General features: G+C 42.1%; 1 protein-coding gene across 5 annotated transcripts in view; it reads left to right on the forward strand.

The window, feature by feature from the left end:
* FYB2 (FYN binding protein 2) overlaps window positions 1-16,180 on the forward strand; it is a 55,962-nt gene extending 39,782 nt beyond the window's left edge. For 3 of the 5 annotated variants that reach the window (XM_077333592.1, XM_077333594.1, XM_077333593.1), the window contains 8 exons: window positions 3,449-3,541; window positions 6,239-6,267; window positions 6,920-6,977; window positions 8,341-8,430; window positions 10,945-11,044; window positions 13,206-13,365; window positions 13,870-13,903; window positions 15,000-16,180. In XM_077333592.1, coding sequence (XP_077189707.1) covers window positions 3,449-3,541; window positions 6,239-6,267; window positions 6,920-6,977; window positions 8,341-8,430; window positions 10,945-11,044; window positions 13,206-13,365; window positions 13,870-13,903; window positions 15,000-15,006 — 571 coding nt within the window. In that variant the 3' untranslated portion in view covers window positions 15,007-16,180. Of the gene's footprint in view, window positions 1-3,448; window positions 3,542-6,238; window positions 6,268-6,919; window positions 6,978-8,340; window positions 8,431-10,944; window positions 11,045-13,205; window positions 13,366-13,869; window positions 13,908-14,999 lie in introns of those variants that run through there. The other 2 variants (XM_077333595.1, XM_077333596.1) reach the window with 2 other exon arrangements.
* Window positions 16,181-16,516: the final 336 nt, after the last annotated feature.

Consider the following 16,516-nt stretch of genomic DNA (forward strand, 5'->3'; position numbering starts at 1 on the left):
TGGTCCCTCTGTCACCTAGTGTATAAGCCTGATGGCAACCCCCATTTTGGCACTCAGATGTGTGGTTCCACATGCCCAAGGCCCCTTACAGGAGCCCCATATAGATCCATCCCCCCCCCCAAGGATCCACCACAATTCCCAAACTGCCAAGCCATGTAAAAGTAAATAAATCCAAATATATTAACAACACCAAAGGTTGGGTGGGAAAACCAGAGAACCAAGGCAGAGGCTGAAGGCCAGTGTGGGACTTGCTTAAAAAGCCCCTTGGGCTTTTACAGCTCATGCCCATCAGCTGACACGCTGCTAGACATGGTAGGCTGCAGGAGAAACAGCCAGCCCTACCTTACTTTGCCTAGAGAAAGCTTCCTCCCACCCTGCCTCTCCCACCTTCTGAACTCCAAACTACAAGAGGCAAGTCTTGGCCATGCTTTCTCAACAACTAATTACACTGTGGAATTCAATGCCAGTGGAGGCAGTGTTGGCCATGAACATAGATAGCTTTAAAAGTGGTAAGACAGATTGATTGAGAAGAGGTCCATCTACAGAGGCAGCAAACTTGTAAGCACCTGTTCTCTGCCTGAATGTTTTCCTTTCTATATTCAAAATGCAGTTCAAGCTGCAGTCACTAGGGAAGCAGGAAAGACTGAACATAGCAAAAAAGAAATCTAGGATTGGCTAAGCTTCCCTTTTCTCCAAGATTCAAGCAGATTTCCTTAACAGATCATTCTGATAACTGCTACAGTAATTGCTAGCCTGCACGTAATTTTATCCAATAACCAAGGATTTCTCTCTCCCTGTTCTTACACCCAGCTTTGCCAGATCTTGCAAAGCTGTAGTTAGGTTGATGCAGCAAGATAACCCTGTTTATTCCCCTATGCCCCCCCCCCCCAGGACTTTGTGCTCTGTGGGCCCAAATATGTTAGAGGTCCCTGGCCCTCGTGAAGTTCACCTAGCCTCAACCAGGGCCAGGGCCTTTTCTATTGTGGCCACTACCTAGCAGAATGACCTCCCAGAAGAACTGATGGCCCTTGCTGGAGCTTCTTCAGTTCCACAGGGCCTGCAAAATGGAGCTCTTCTACCAGGTGTTTGGTGGAGGCCAGGCTGAGGAAGATCTGGCTGCTCCTCTACTGCCCCTGGTATTTTTGGCACCCTGTCCTTGACATCTCTCTGGATATATATGGCAGAAATTTGGCAGCTTGGTAACGGGGGGTTGTGTCTATTGAACACAGGATTGGGGTGAGTGGGAAGGGGATATTTTACTGTATTTTCAATTTTATTATTTAATTATGTTTTGAGCTGCCACGGGCTAGCTGGCTAAGAGCGGTGGCATAAAAGGATGGATGGATGGACAAATAGAACAACCTTTCCATCTTTCTCACACATTTCTCATTCATTTGCCTCCCTTCACCTAATTTTTCTGTGTTCTCTCCAGACCCCCTTTATTGCCACTTCTTTATTGCCACTTCTCAAGACCTTCTCATTCCTATCCTGCTTGGTGACAGAATGCATTTACGAGTAGTATAGTACCAAACCTTTAATATTATGCTGGGTACTGTAAGCTTTGCACTGGTTTTGATGAGGTGCAACAGTATTCCCCTTTCAGTTTCTACTGCGGAGCTTCTCCTGTTTGACTTTAGTAATTTGGAAACAATTGAGGATGGGGGCAGCTTCTTTGGGGGATAGTGTGTTTCTTAACATCCAAGCTGGTGAAACTTCTGATCACTATTCTGGGATGCTTTTGCTAGGGTTAGTTAGTAAAAGAGAGCCAGTTTAGTGTGGTGGTTAGGAGTGCGGACTTCTAATCTGGCATGCCGAGTTTGATTCTGTGCTCCCCTAAATGCAGTCAGCTGAGTGACCTTGGGCTCACCACAGCACTGATAAAGCTGTTCTGACCAAGCAGTAATATCAGGGCTCTCTCAGCCTCACCTCCCTCACAGGGTGTCTGTTGTGGGGAAAGGAAAGGGAAGGCGACTGTAAGTCACTTTGAGCCCCCTTCAGGTAGAGAAAAGTGACTTATAAGGACCAACTCTTCTTCTTCTTTGTCTTCTTCCTCCTCCTCCTCCTAGCTCTCAAAAATGCCTTGTTTGGGATGGTCATTTCTTGTGCTTCAAAATGGAGAACAGAATCCCTCCCAAGTGCCTGCTCAGGACACAAGTGGTGTGATGGATTTCCCCCCCTGCCAAGTCACAGCTAATTTATGGCAACTCTGTAGGGTTTTCTAGGCAAGAGGCATTTGGAGGTGCTTTCCACTGCCTGCCTCCATATGGGCCTTGAGCTCCAATGAAATCAGAGTATCCTGCGTTATCCAGATCAGGGCTAGGCTGAGAGGAATGCAACTGGCCCAAGGCCACCCTGCAAGCTTCCATGGGATGAGTGGGGATTCAAACCTGGATTTCCCAGATACTTCTCCAACACTTAGTTTAAGCACCAAATGGGCTAGGTACACCATTGGCAAGCTCACATATGTTCTTAATCTATTGCATGCTTGCGTCTTTGACTGATCCTTTACTACACCATTGCTTTAGTTTTGCTATTCTTACCTAATGTCACTCAGAGTAGTAAAAATGCATACTGTGGCCACTACAGTAGTTTAGTAATAACTCATTTCATTTAGCTCTGAAAGTATTAACCAGACTTTAGAAGGTTCCATTGCTTTACTGCAGAATCAGCAGATCATTTCATCAGGAATTACTTTTCTGTAAAGTCTACTTAATTAAAAGTCAAGCCTTGATGAATACCTTTAAAATATCAACCATAACATTTTAATATGTGCAATTGAGGGTTTAAAATTGTTAAAGGTTATCTGTAGACATTTCACAGTTCTCTCCTGTCTGTAAGCCGATTGTCTCTTTTTACTGACAGTGAAAGACTATGGAGCAGGCCACATTTATCCATGTAAAGTTGCAGGGAATGGCATGATCCTGAAACAGAGAAAGCCTTCATTACCTACAGCCATGACTTACATAAACTGAACACCTCCAGATATATATCTTCATGGATACTCATTGGGTTTGGGAGGGTGATTGTGTTCTCCCTGCACTTTTGTCAAGAAGAGAGCTGAGGAAATAGCTACTGCTTGTTTGTCCAGTTTCCTGTACATGGATTTGGGAAGAATTCAGAAAAATCCTGTTTTCTTCTTCTAATGGTAATAAGGACTTAATAGCATGGAGTGGTCTTATAGCTGGTACTTGGAAGCAACCTGCATATAGATGTTCCATTTAAACCTCTACTTCATGGATTTCTCTAATCCCATTTAAACATGATAAACTAGAGGCAGTTTTTAAATCTTGTTGAATGAATTTGATGTGAAGGAATTATTTTTTTGGACAGCCATAAACTTATTCTAAATCATGGGTACTTTGATAAATAGAACTTTGATAAAAATTTAGTATTGATCACATTCAATCTTTGTTTTAAGTTAATGACTTGTATTTTTCTTTGTACCCAGCAATGACAAAGTAGAAAAACTAAAGAAATTTGGCAGATTTTTCAAGAAAGAAAAGTTTAAAATGAAGAACATTCAGCTAAAAGAGAATACCTGGTAGGTAATTCTTCTGGCATGGGGCAGCTATGAGTTGTCTTCTCTTTGCTAGTTTATTTCATGATGAAATTAAAAGGAATTCCATCTGATGTCCACCAGATAAACTTGAGATGGGCATTATATTTAATTCTAATGCATCTCTTAGAGCAGTGGTCCCCAACCTTTTTATCACCAGGGACCATTCAATGCCGCGGACCACTCAACGCCTTTTACTGAGGCCCGGTGGGGGGGGGTAGTTTACTCCTCTACTCTCAACCACTGCCCTAGCGCTCTCTGATTGCTATGGTAATGTTTAAACATCTCTTCAAAATAAGATACAGACACACCACAACAATGAAGTGTGTTGTAAAGGGCTGGGGGGGATGAAGTAAAGGGCCGGGAGGAGGGGGGAGAAGGCGTCCTTCGGGGCCCACCTCCAATTAGTTGAAGGACCACATGTGGTCCGCAGCCCACAGGTTGGGGACCGCTATCATAGAGGATAAGGTAGAGGAAAGGAGATCTATGTACATTACACTTTGGAGTAAAATCAAGACAAAAGTAACATTTATCATTTCAAGCAGCTGCAAAACATGTGGTACAATTTTGATATCAGATCACAGTATACTAAATATGTTAGAACCAGAATGGCATGATAAGATGTATGTGGGATAACAACAAAAACAGTCTATGAAACTTTAGGAAGGCAAAATGGGAGTTATACATCCATCCTATAACCTTTGAGCAGAAGGAAAGGAGTGTGGAACAGGGGACCCTGTGAATTAATCGTAAATAATATTTAAGCCAAAAGAAAGAGGTGGCATGAACATATACTCTAGTATATTTTCTACCTTGCTATTGTTGTACCTCAGCTATATACTTGTTGGCAGTGGGTGGTTTGTGGTGAGGTGCTGGAGGACTTGCAAGTGGCACTGAAGTAGGATTCTGCCCTAGATAATTGTTAGGAAGAGTGTCATCATCATTATACATATAGGAAAGTAGGGATGCTATATGGCCACATTGTTCAACAGTTTATGTGGCCTACAGTCTAAGGCCATTCTAGGGTTGAGGGGTCCCAGGCAGAGTGAGCCTGTTCCTGGCCTTCATCTCCATTTCCATTTCACCTGTGCGTTCTTCTTAGAAGTCTTCCCATCTCCCATACGTAGTTGCCTGTAGCACATGCATACATGTTGGCATGCTTTCAGCATGGTTTCACTTTCTTGCCACTCCAGGTTTCCCCTAACATGCAGGTTGGAAAAGGGTTCCATTAGATGACAGTTGGGTTGCCTGAAGTCCTGGATCTATGCCCTATGTGCTCCTTCAGCTGCAATCAATAAAGCTGTGGCCTGTTTTACTCCACTATGTTCTCTAGGTGTTTTTGTGCCTCTTCAATCCCTCCCACTGCCCTTAGGACCTGAGGTTTGAACTTCCATTGGAATTGTTTCATGCTCAGCTACTCACTACTGCTTTCAGCTGCGGCAGTAACTAACAAGCCATAGATTTACTGATATAAAGAAAAGCTGAGCTGGTCTGTCCTGCTTTCCACCTAACTGACCCCAAGTTTGTTTGTTTGGTTGTTTTTTTGCTATTTTAAATCCATAGATGCTTAATTGGACAGAATTACACCATCTGTTTCATAAACAGTAGTGTATTATTTCTGTGTAAGAACCTCTTGTGGCGCAGGGTGGTAAGGCAGCCAACATGCTGTCTGAAGCTCTGACCATGAGGCTGGGAGTTCAACCCCAGCAGCCAACTCAAGGTTGACTCAGCCTTCCATCTGAGGTCGGTAAAATGAGTTTGCTGGGGGGTAAAACGGTAATGACTGGGGAAGGGAATGGTAAACCACCCTGTATTGAGTCTGCCAAGAAAACGCTAGAGGGCGTCAACCCAAGGGTCAGACACAACCCCGTGCTTGCACAGGGGATACCTTTACCTTATCATTTCTGTATAATAAAAATGGTGGCACAGGTGATAGCGGTGATCTAGAAGATAATTGACATGAGTGGAGATGGAAAGAATTCCTTGAAGTATGATCACTCAGGCATACCCTCCACTTGATTATTGTAGAACTTTTAATGATCAGTCTGTTCAATAGACAAAGCCCAAACTAAGGCTGGTGTCCCAAGCAGCACAAGCAAAATAGCACTGAAGAAAGGCAACAGTCCTGCCTCCTCCCTCACAGCAGTCTTAGAATCACTGAATAACCTACAGTTATGTTGATGAAATGATGCCTCAGGGTCCAACCAAAGTGTCAGCTCTAAGCTGCCTTAATTAAGAATGGGGATACCCTGAATAAAAGCCATCTACCAAATCAAAGTCTTTCACAATACTGATGTTTCCCCCTAACCCCCAACAAAAGGTAACTGATAAAATCATACCAAAAAGAACAGCATGAATTTCATATCTAGACCTACTATTCCCAAATACATACAAGAACTTTTTGGGGAAGGGGGGTCATAAGCCATTGACTACAATGATTTATACTGCAGGTTAATAATACATATAAATAATAATGGGCAATTGCTGTAATCAGCTCATTTAACATTTTTTTCTTTCTAGAACCCCTAGATTAAGAAATGTAACAGTAATTGTGTCTGTGATGGGGAGAAGGGGATGTAGAGAGTAATCCCTTCTTAAAGCCTTGATTGCAGTTGCTATGCAACCAATATTGCTATTTATAAATAATGTTGAAATTTATGCAATTTGTTCCCCCCCCCCCAGCAACATCTCCAGTTCTGTGCCAAATCTAGGTAAGGATATTTGCTTAATAGTACAAATCTTTTCACTTGAAAGGGTGGGGTAAGTGGATGTTTAAACAATGCTGGTCCTCTGGGCAAAATTATCCTTGTAAATGTCAAATTGCATTGTCTCATTAAAAAAAAATATTGACTGATTTCCACTGCCAATTTTATAGGAGATTGTGACCCAGGGAAGTGTTTGGTATACTTGTTATCACCTATTTGGTTATTGACAAAGTCATATATCAACCACCTAATACAAACTTAATTATAGTGTATCATTTTCAAAAAGTACTTTGATCGCTTATTTCACAGGCATTATTCCTGAGTAAAGTGGATTACTGGCTCATTTTCCTATATAGTAGAAAATTCTTACGAGGTCAAAGAACATTATACTGGGTATTCAGTCAAATTTCCTTAGCTTTCTGAGGCAATTATTTTTCCTGTATAAAAATAATATATCAATATTCTGGAACTCAAGGTAGTGGGTGTTTAATTTTATAACAGTTTTGTCCTTCTTAGGTAATTCTTAGGGTTTTTTTTAAAATCACTGGCATTTTAGTGAGCCTGGATCAATGTGAACCTTATATGTTTTTATTTTCTATGTTTATCAAATGAATGGCCTGTATTATTGTGTTTAACCTTTGAATGGTTTTGATGGTAGATGTTATGACCCAAGAAAACATGGTGTATGATGATGTCAACATGGAAGAAAAGGATAGGTAATGTTTTTGTTTCGAATCATAAAAACTGTATTATTAATAATGGTATTATTTCAGGCCCCTAATGTGTAATGTCTTATAATAGTTAATTTAAAAAGCAAGTCAGTGGATTTCACATATCCTACAGCTAAGCAGTTACATATCTATTAGATGAAGCAAAGGAGAACATGATTAGGATGGAGAGTTCAGACTAAAGTTCAAGAGAAGGGGAAGCAAAATTATCACAGTTGAGATCAGTAGCTTAACTGTGGGATCAGTAGCTAAATTAAACAGCAGCTTAATTGTGGTGCTTCCAAGATTGGGGGGGTGTGTGTGCAACACCTCATGCTTAGTTTGTCATTTTTTAAAATCTGTGGAGGTTTTGTGTAAATTTCAACAGAACCCCACTGCAAAAACCTGCCACCCCTTTGGTGTGGCTTCTTGCTTTCATCGCTTGACTTTTCCTTCCATTTTTAACTTGTTTTACATATAGCTATAGTGGGAGCTAAGGAACTAAGACTTCATTCTGCCTCTATTTACTTATGGTCAGTGTCTGACTTTTTTGATATGGTTCTGGCCTTGCAAATCTCATTTATCAAGACTTAACGCTTCTCCCAGTACAGTATCTGTGGCCCTCATTACCCCCCTTTTTTTGGGGGGGGGATCTGTTATACCACTGTGCTGTTCTTAAAACACAGTATGTCCATTCTACATGGTAACACAGATGGTTCAGTGTCTTAATCTGAGCCAAGACTGAGCAACCTTTCAAATGGACAGGGGAACAACTGCTTGGAACTAGGGTTGCCAGATGCCTCATAGCTGCTGATAGGGGTTGGGGAATGCACATTCTTGGGAGTGGAGAGAAGAATTGAAAATTAACGTGACATGCTGATGTCACCTGGTAGTGATGTCAGCATGTCAGTGGTGATGCTCTGGTCTTTGGCCCCAAACTTGAGTGTCGCCCCTTGACATCATCAACGTTCCTGCATTGCTTTGGGGTGATGTTAGTATGACACGTTTACTTCCTGCTTCTTCCCTCCCTGAAAATGGGTCAAGAGGCTCCAAATTGGGGGATTCCCAGGCCCCAACTGGGACTGGCAAACCCACTTGGAATATAATCTGCTTTATGTGTGCATGTAAAAAAAAAAAAAAAGGATGCTCAGCATTCTGTTTGCAACCTATTGAGCCACATATCTGTGTACTGCTGTAACTACATGATTCCTATTTGAAAATGTTTTTGTGATTCAGTGGTGCATGAAATGAGGTCTGTTGTGTGGTATCGTATTTGATCTCAACCAATACCCCATTGTCTGTTTGGACCGTCAGCATTTTGCAGCATCCATGACATTCAGAAGCCTATCCCCCCCCCCTCTCTACTCTCTAGAGAGAAGAACGAGATGCATAAAAACTGGAAGTTAAGATTCCTCGTGTCAAAAGATAAAGATCGAAGGAGAAGCAGTGAAGATACTGATATGTAATTAGCAAATGCTGACTTCCTTAAAACAGAACAATCTCCCTGCCCCTTTGTTGGTTGTTTTATTTTGGACATTTCTATACTGCACTTCTTTGCTGCAAGCGGCAACCAAAGCAGTGTAAAAATTTACAAGTTTGATGTGGGTTGGATTCAACCAGCTTTTCCATGATGAAAAAAGGAAGAGGGGTACACTGACTACCAAGAAAAGGCTATACTGGAGACCTTGGAGGCTGCATAAATTAAAGCCTTGTCCCCTTGGATACTTTTGGAAAGTGAAAACTGGCCCTTAACCTCACTCCATCTAGGTATGATGGCATCCTCATTTTTGCCACAAAAACACTGCTACCATGTAAAAGTTCTCAAAAATGGTCATCAGGGCAGAACATGAATTCCATGCTGTGGGCCTGATGAGGCCATTGTGGCATTTTGAAGTGGCTTGTAGCTGCCACAAGGATGCAGTCGTACCTAATTTGAACTTCAATTAAAAAGCTAGTGGAATCTAACCCTTTATGCTGTTTGTAAGAACCTTTTCGTACTTGGTTCATTTTAACAAACTCTTTCAAAATCTAGTAATACTAGATTTAAAGCCCGTTGTACTTGTAAATACAACGGGAGCTAGAAAGGGTGGATGGGAGGAGAAAGTTGCATGAATGCAGAAGACAGATCTTCAAGGAGGGAGAAAAGAAGGGAAGAATGCAGAGGGGGTGGAAGGCAAGTGTAGGGTAAGGATGTGGGCCAGAGGTGGCCGAGTTAAAGAGTGAATGGAAAAGAGAGGGAGGAAGGTAGCAGCAGATGGAGAGGAGTGAGGGCACAAAAGAAAGATAAGGGTTTGAGAGGGCTCCTTGCCCCCACCCAGCCCTGGCAGTAGCGCGGCCTTCTCCCCGGGGCCCCCCTCTCCCCCCCCCGCCAAGGTGTGGGCCCAGAAGCACACCTGGGGCTTTTTCAAGCCCCTGGGTGTGCATCTAGGCCCGGCGGGAGGCCTCCTTCCCCCTGGCGGTGGCGCAGCCTTTCCACTGGGCCTAGAGGCTTCTGGGCCCGGTTGGAAGGCCTCCCCCCCCCCCTCTGCACTGGTGATGGCATGGCCTTCCCACCGGGCCTAGAAGGTCTCCCTCTGTACTCATGCTGTCATGCCTGGCTGGAACTCTGTCCTGTCCTGGTGAAGGCCTAATCGGAAGGTGCTTTGCCCCACCCACTCTCTGCCCACTTAGCCCTTAACCAACACAGATGTTCTAAGTTAGGTCTAGATTAATTTGCCCATGGCAAAAGTGAACTTTCATTTCCCCACTTTCACTGTAGCCTACTGATCTCCACAAAATAATGCTTGAGGATGATAGGGGCCCTGAAAGTCTATAGGGAGAAGTGGTAATCAGTGGAAACTGCCATATTAGTTTGGATCCAACCCTCTGTGAGAAGTAGCAATTTCTTTCAAGGTCCTAAATTGCAACTAGCTATCACTGATGTACTCAAAGTCAGTCTACATATGGAGAACATCTAAAGTAGTGAGCTAGAGTCTAGAGGTCTAGTTATGTCCCATTCGTCGTCTCTTCTGTTCATCCCGTTTTATTCTATGAGCAGAGCTCTAGTCCTACTGTTACGATGGTATGCAAGTGTGGAGTTTTGGATTCTTGCCTGAGATGAGAAAAGTAGAACAATTTGCGCTTCTTTGTTTCAGGACTTTATAGCTAACATATAAATGTTGAGATGAATGATTTACTCTGGACTGTAATGCAAAATGTTATGGCAATTAAGAGTCATGTTCCTATATGATTTGGAGCTTACCCAGGTTTGATGTGATATTTCTATTCTAAGGCTAGTCCAAGTAGTTCTTCTTTATCCTACTGTAGCTCCAGGCTCCTATGCTACTTATAAACATAGAACAATTCTAAGTCAGAAATAAATCCTATATTATTAAATGCAGCTTACTCCTGCGAGAATGTCCTTTTGGATGGTCACTGAAACATACCATAAGTATGTTTATGGAGCCTGCAGAATGGAAGATATCCTGAGAGGAAAAGGGATACAGGCTCCTTCTGCTCACATAAATTTAGACCCAACCCCATACACCCAAGAGATGTTTGGTGCTGATCTTTTCAAGGAACATCTCCATGCTGCTTATCTATCCTCTTTGGGAACTGAACAACTGTGAAAAGCAGCTTGTGGTGGCATGAAGGAAGGGCAACAAAGGGAAAGAAAAATTACACCTCTGCAGTTAGATTAAAAGAACCCTTAGCATAAGTAGAAAGCTTGTGCAAAGGACGGTTGTTTCCCCTTACCCGCACGAATACCTCCTTCAGCCTCAAGCGTTGAATCGCAATCCACCCCAGTGTGGGTCCATTAACCTTAAGAAACAACTTTTCCACAAAAAATAAGCAGCAGCTAGAGGAGACAGGAAATTCCTGTTGCCTTTAGGGCTCTTGTAAAAAGAGCGTTAACAATTAGGTGAATCAGCTGCCTTTTGTATTAAAATGTTTATGTTTATTTGCCAGAAACTATCATGTGTATATTCTTTGTTAGTAACCTGTCTTCCAGAAACTTATTCAAAGTCAAGAAATATAATGTTGGAAAGCATAACAAGATGACAAAAGAAGAAAAACTATTTAGAGAGAAGTTTATGGTATGTATCATCCATTAAAAAACACAGCTTGTGGGGGTGTCTGGTTATCTGTATTTTAAAGTTGTGTGTGTGTATATGTGCATTTGCAGTACATAAAAATTAACTGGCCAACAGCTTCCAGTCTTCCAATCTATTCAGTTTTATGTAAATGTTATCTTGTTGTTGGGCTTGCATTCTCTAGTTGCCCCACCATCCTTCAATAAAGATGCCCTACAATAAATGGGCTGACTGGGATGTATTTATTAAGCTAAACTGAGCCCAACCCTCAGTGTGGGGCCTGTGTACCTAATAGCCTGCCAGAGGCATTCCAGCATTAATAGGCAATCTCACCTTGGCTCCTAGTCTGAAGGAGCCTTCATCTGCCAATCACGTTTCCTGGCCTGCTCCACTCCACCACCACCACCAACTTGTGCTAGCAACACTAGGGTTAGTACTAGTGGAGCCACAACCCCAACACGGGCCCATAGCAGGCCATGAGAGGCTAGCTCAGGAAGTCTCCCACCATCATAAAATGCCTCAGGTGCACCCTAGACTCGGAATTTAAGCAGAAACCTGCACTGTTCCAGCCAGCACTCACCACTTAACCAGGCCTCACCAGAAGCATACCCTGAGGAAGTGAAGGAGGTGAAAGAGTACACTTTCTCAGTCAGTCTAGGAGGACAAAACACATTCTCGTGTGAGAATGTTGTTGTTAGGCAAACTGGTGGCAGTTTCCTATGTAATTCTGACAAAATTCCTAGTGATTATTTTGAACATTAGTTTTCTACCACATAGGATGCAGGCATAGAGTATTTTCACCTTATTAGTTAAGTGAAGCCTGTGGTTAGTCACAGATAATAAAGAAATATTATCAGTGATTATATCCTTAACATCTGGATATTCTCTGAAAGTGTTAATATGATGCTTGTAATTGAGGATCAGGATTTAAAGCAAGAGTAGCCAACCTTCTGAAAGTCATGTAAAATGTTCCAAGCAATCAGTGAATGTAAAAAAAAACCCTGAAATAAGAGCCTTAAGAAAACAACCTAGAGCAGATCTTTTGCAATCTACTCTTCTGAGGGATACATGAAGTATTCTGTGTAGTTCATGAGATACTTGTTGGTTTTGTGAGACCCGAAGATGATACTAGTGTTCCTTTGAAATTTTTCATATTTTTTTCAAATCTTGTTTGCTTTTTAAGCTAGTGTTGCTTGCTTTAAACCTTTAGACCACATGTGATCCTTCGACTAATTGGAGGTGGGCCCCGAAGGATGCCTTCTCCCCTCCCCCGGCCTTTTACTTCATCCCTCCCCGGCCCTTTACAACACACTTCGGGTGTCATTGTCTCCCATCACTCCCAGATGGGACTATCTCGTTGCAGAGAAACAAGTTCAGGGTTCCCATTGATTTGTCATTGTCATGAGTTAAAATTTCCATGAAAATAAAATGTTCCTTATGTTCATTGTTGTGGCGTGTCTGTATCTTATTTTGAAGGGATGTTTAAACATTACCATAGTGATCAGAGCGTTAGGGCAGTGGTTGAGAGTAGAGGAGTAAACTACCCCCCCCCCCACCGGGCCTCAGTAAAAGGCGTTGAGTGGTCCCTGGTGAGTGGTCCCCGGTGATAAAAAGGTTGGGGACCACTGTTTTAGACCACGTGGTAAATAACATGGATAGCCTATGCTATGCTGACTGACCATAATAGCAACTAGATAGTTCAATGTCAAGATACAAACTGGGATTCAAAGATCTGCACAACTAGTTCTGCATGCCCAAGGAGGCTTTGTTCTCAAACATTAGCATTTTCACACTTAAAATTATGAGCATTAAGGATTGCCAACTCTGGGTTGGGAAATACCTGGAGATTTTGGGGTGGAGTTGGGGTGGAAAGGGACCTAAGTGTAGTATAATGCTATGGAATCCACCCTCCAAAGCAGCCATTTTCACCAGGGGAACTGATCTTGTTCACCTGGAAATGAGCTATAATTTCAGGAGATCCCCTGGTGTCCCTAGGGGCATCCTATTTCTCAGAGAAACTTCCCCAAACACAGTGTGATATAACACAGGACCCAGGGGTTTTGCTTGTTTGTTTTTATATCCTTACTGGGCATGACCATCTTCTTGAGCTTTGCTAAATCAGCTTTTTATATTTATCTGAAATGGATTTATTTTTCTTTCTCAGTATACAAAAGAAATCACAGTAATAAATACTGCTGTTGCACACTGTTCAAATACTTTAACCAAAAGAAAACTTGATTTACGGATTACGGCTGGAGAACAACTTGAGGTCATTGATGTCACTGAAGGAAATCATCTTATTTGTCGGAATGCTGAAGGCGTGTGTAAGTGTCTGGGTGCTGGTTAAATCAAGGGGCATGGGTGAAGCATGGTGGCAGGGGGGAAATGGCGAACTCTGATTACTGCAGTTACTGCAAAGTGTCCCCTTCAGATGCAGTACTTGGAAGTGGGATATAAATGTAACTACTTTGAGCTGGAAGGGAAAGGTCAAAAGCCCTCAATACACAAATCCAGACTGGAAAGAAAATGTTTTAGCTACAGTTCCTGAACCACTTCCAAAGCTGAGAAACTGTAGCATTGTTGCTACTTATTTAACACATATATTTAAAATAAAGAATTGCTTTGCTTCCATGAGCCTGAATTCTGCCACCTGTAAATGAACTATGCTTTATCCGTTGCAATTTGTATGACACAACTTAGAAACAATGGATTACCTATTTTTCAGATTCTTACCTGAATGCTAAAGCAAATATACTCCCTAAATTTCTATACTTAAATAAGAGATCCATGTAAACAATTTCTTTCTTTCTTTTTTTCTTTCTTTCTAGATGGATATGTGCTATTAGAACACTTGAATTTCAGGTAAATTTTACAGTTTATTCTTTTAGCCACCCATGGTTGCAATTTGCAAATATCTAAATCTCCAGATTGTGGTCAAACAGAGGGTAAAGAGATCTTTCTGTACACTTGGGGGACTCTTGGGTGTGTAGAAAAATCTGGCATGTCTAAAGAATACACAGGGGGGTTAAACATGCTTACCTTTGGCAGTGGAAAAAAGCCAGGAGCCATGCTGGGTCCAGCAGCAGCAGAGCCCAAGAGCCACACAGGGCATGCCACCAGCAGTGGTACAAACCAGGAGTTGGGTTGCACAGCTGTTGCCAAGCCCAGTGGGGCTCCTGGTCTGCACTGCTGCAGCTGGCCCAGCCGTGGCAGTAGTAATGCCAGAAGCCACACTGGGGCAAACAGTGGCAGCAGTGCAGCCTGGAAACCCTGCTGGACCCACAGCAGCACAGCCTGTGAGCAATGGGGTATGCTGCCAGCAGCGGCAAAGCTGCTGGGTTGCAAGGGGGGAGGGAATGTCTGCTGGCTTGCTTGAAGCAGCTCCAGGTGAATCAGCAGATGCCTCCCCCCAGGTCTCCAGCAAGCTGCAGAAACGTGGGGAAGAAGGAAGAAACTGTGCTGGCCTGCTCTGAGCTGCACCAATTGAGCCGCAGAGCGTGGCAGCAGGGTGGAGGTCTCTGCTGCTGGGCTCCCTGGGGCTCCTTCCATGAGTCTAGCAGGCTCCTACTTGTAAATATTTTTGTGCATAAAGAAAACACGATGTCTGATGAGCCCATCCAAATGTGAAATGGTAACTCTGCCCTCATCTCTCCTTTTGTGGTCCCCCACTGTACTGTATGAGTTCCCTGAGCAAAGTTCAGGAGTAGTTGAAGGTACAGGTGCCCTTGGCTACATGAATGCAATGTTTGCAAGTAGGCAGTATTTCAGCTGCTATGCCATGGGAGTAGGATCTCCATTTTTAGGTGGTTCATGTTTAGTGGCTTCAATGTCTCATTTTGCAGATGTCGTTCAGTTAGTCTGAACTTCTTGTTCTAGTATAAAAATCAGACGTTTGGGCTGTACAATTCTATTCATGATGTTTAAGTAACTATGTTTTGTGTATTCTCTCCCCGAACAGTCATTAATGTTGTGAGAAGTGCTTCAGGCATACATCTATGTATCACTTTGTAGGAAACAAATGCTGAAAATGAGGAACAATAAGAAGCTTCTTCGTGTGCAATGGAACAGAGTGATAGCATTTAGGTTGGTACTAAATGCTATGTGAAATTTGAATTTGATTTTTTTTTTAATTCCCTGTGTACACAGTTAAAGCAACTTTAAACACACAGAGGCCCCAACCAAAGTTTTTGCCATGTATGTCAGGCTGTATTTGGGTTTGGGTTGCTTCCGTCATGAGGGAACACTAGACAAAGTCACGAATTTGTAGAAACCATCTTACAGTTCTCTGTATCACTGCGTCAACTTTTGTGTACAAGAATTTGTCTTGTTGATGTAACTCTGGGTATTTATACACATGTGTATGTTAAGCCTGCATGAATGTTGTATATACTGGATGAGCTGTGATAAATCCGACACTACTTTAAAATGCAGATAGAAACAGAATTTATTGTGAAGTGGCATTTGTTTTTCTAGATGCTAGAGCTAAATGTCCATTTCTGAATATAAATCTGTAGATAAGCAATACTATTCAAAGCATTCTCTTGATTTGCCTTTTTGTCCTAGTCAAAAATTATGAAGGATTTTGAATGTAGTTCTGGTCAATTTCAAAGGTTAATGGTAAAGAATGGGTCTGTGCCAGAAGCATGCAAAGGAATGGTTTTCTCCAGACTTTTAAGATTTTGTACATCAGTTTTAGTACATGCAGAATAAATCTTCCAGAGTCCACACACAATTATCTGAGCATTGTGAAAGTGTCATGTGATCTCTATCACAATTAAAAAAAAATAAAGCCAGTGGACTTGAAAAAAGAACAAGAACCACCTTTTCCAAAGTTGTATTAACAGTTAAGAGCTAATCAATCATAGTTAGAAAAGATTATCTCCTCTGGAAAGCTTCATCTTAGAAATGGGGAAAAATCAATAAAAAGAACTGTGAACAAATACTTGACTTATATTTTAAAATCGATACACATGGATTCCTGTTACATGACTCTAACTGCATATTTCCATGGTTGCTTGCAAAAAGCTCTGTTGTTGCTACTGTAATTAATGGCACTCTATGATCTCAAAAAATAGCATATAATATGGAACCACTAATGGTTGTTGAATAAATGTAAATTTGTGTCCACTCAACTACTAACAGCTTGGAATAGATGCTTATTTTTTTAGGACTGGTCTCAATATTAATGATAATTCAAAATGCTTTCTTGAAGGTGCTTGTCAAAGTGGCATTCACTATATCATTGACCCTTTGAAAAACTTACAGAAGCCCCAGTACATGAGGGCTTGGAAGGTTGTGTTGGGAAAGAGACACAATTATATGGCAGAATGAAATCTGTTGTGTTGTGCTATCCTTCAACTCATGCTTCAAGTATGTGTGATTTGGATTCGGGTATTGCAGAGTTATAGCTGACATGTCTATGCCACCATATGACTTAACCTTTTTGCTATTTAAAGTAAATTTCCTGGACGCGTT

Source organism: Paroedura picta, chromosome 4, assembly GCF_049243985.1.
Source record: "Paroedura picta isolate Pp20150507F chromosome 4, Ppicta_v3.0, whole genome shotgun sequence".
Lineage (NCBI taxonomy): Eukaryota > Metazoa > Chordata > Lepidosauria > Squamata > Gekkonidae > Paroedura > Paroedura picta.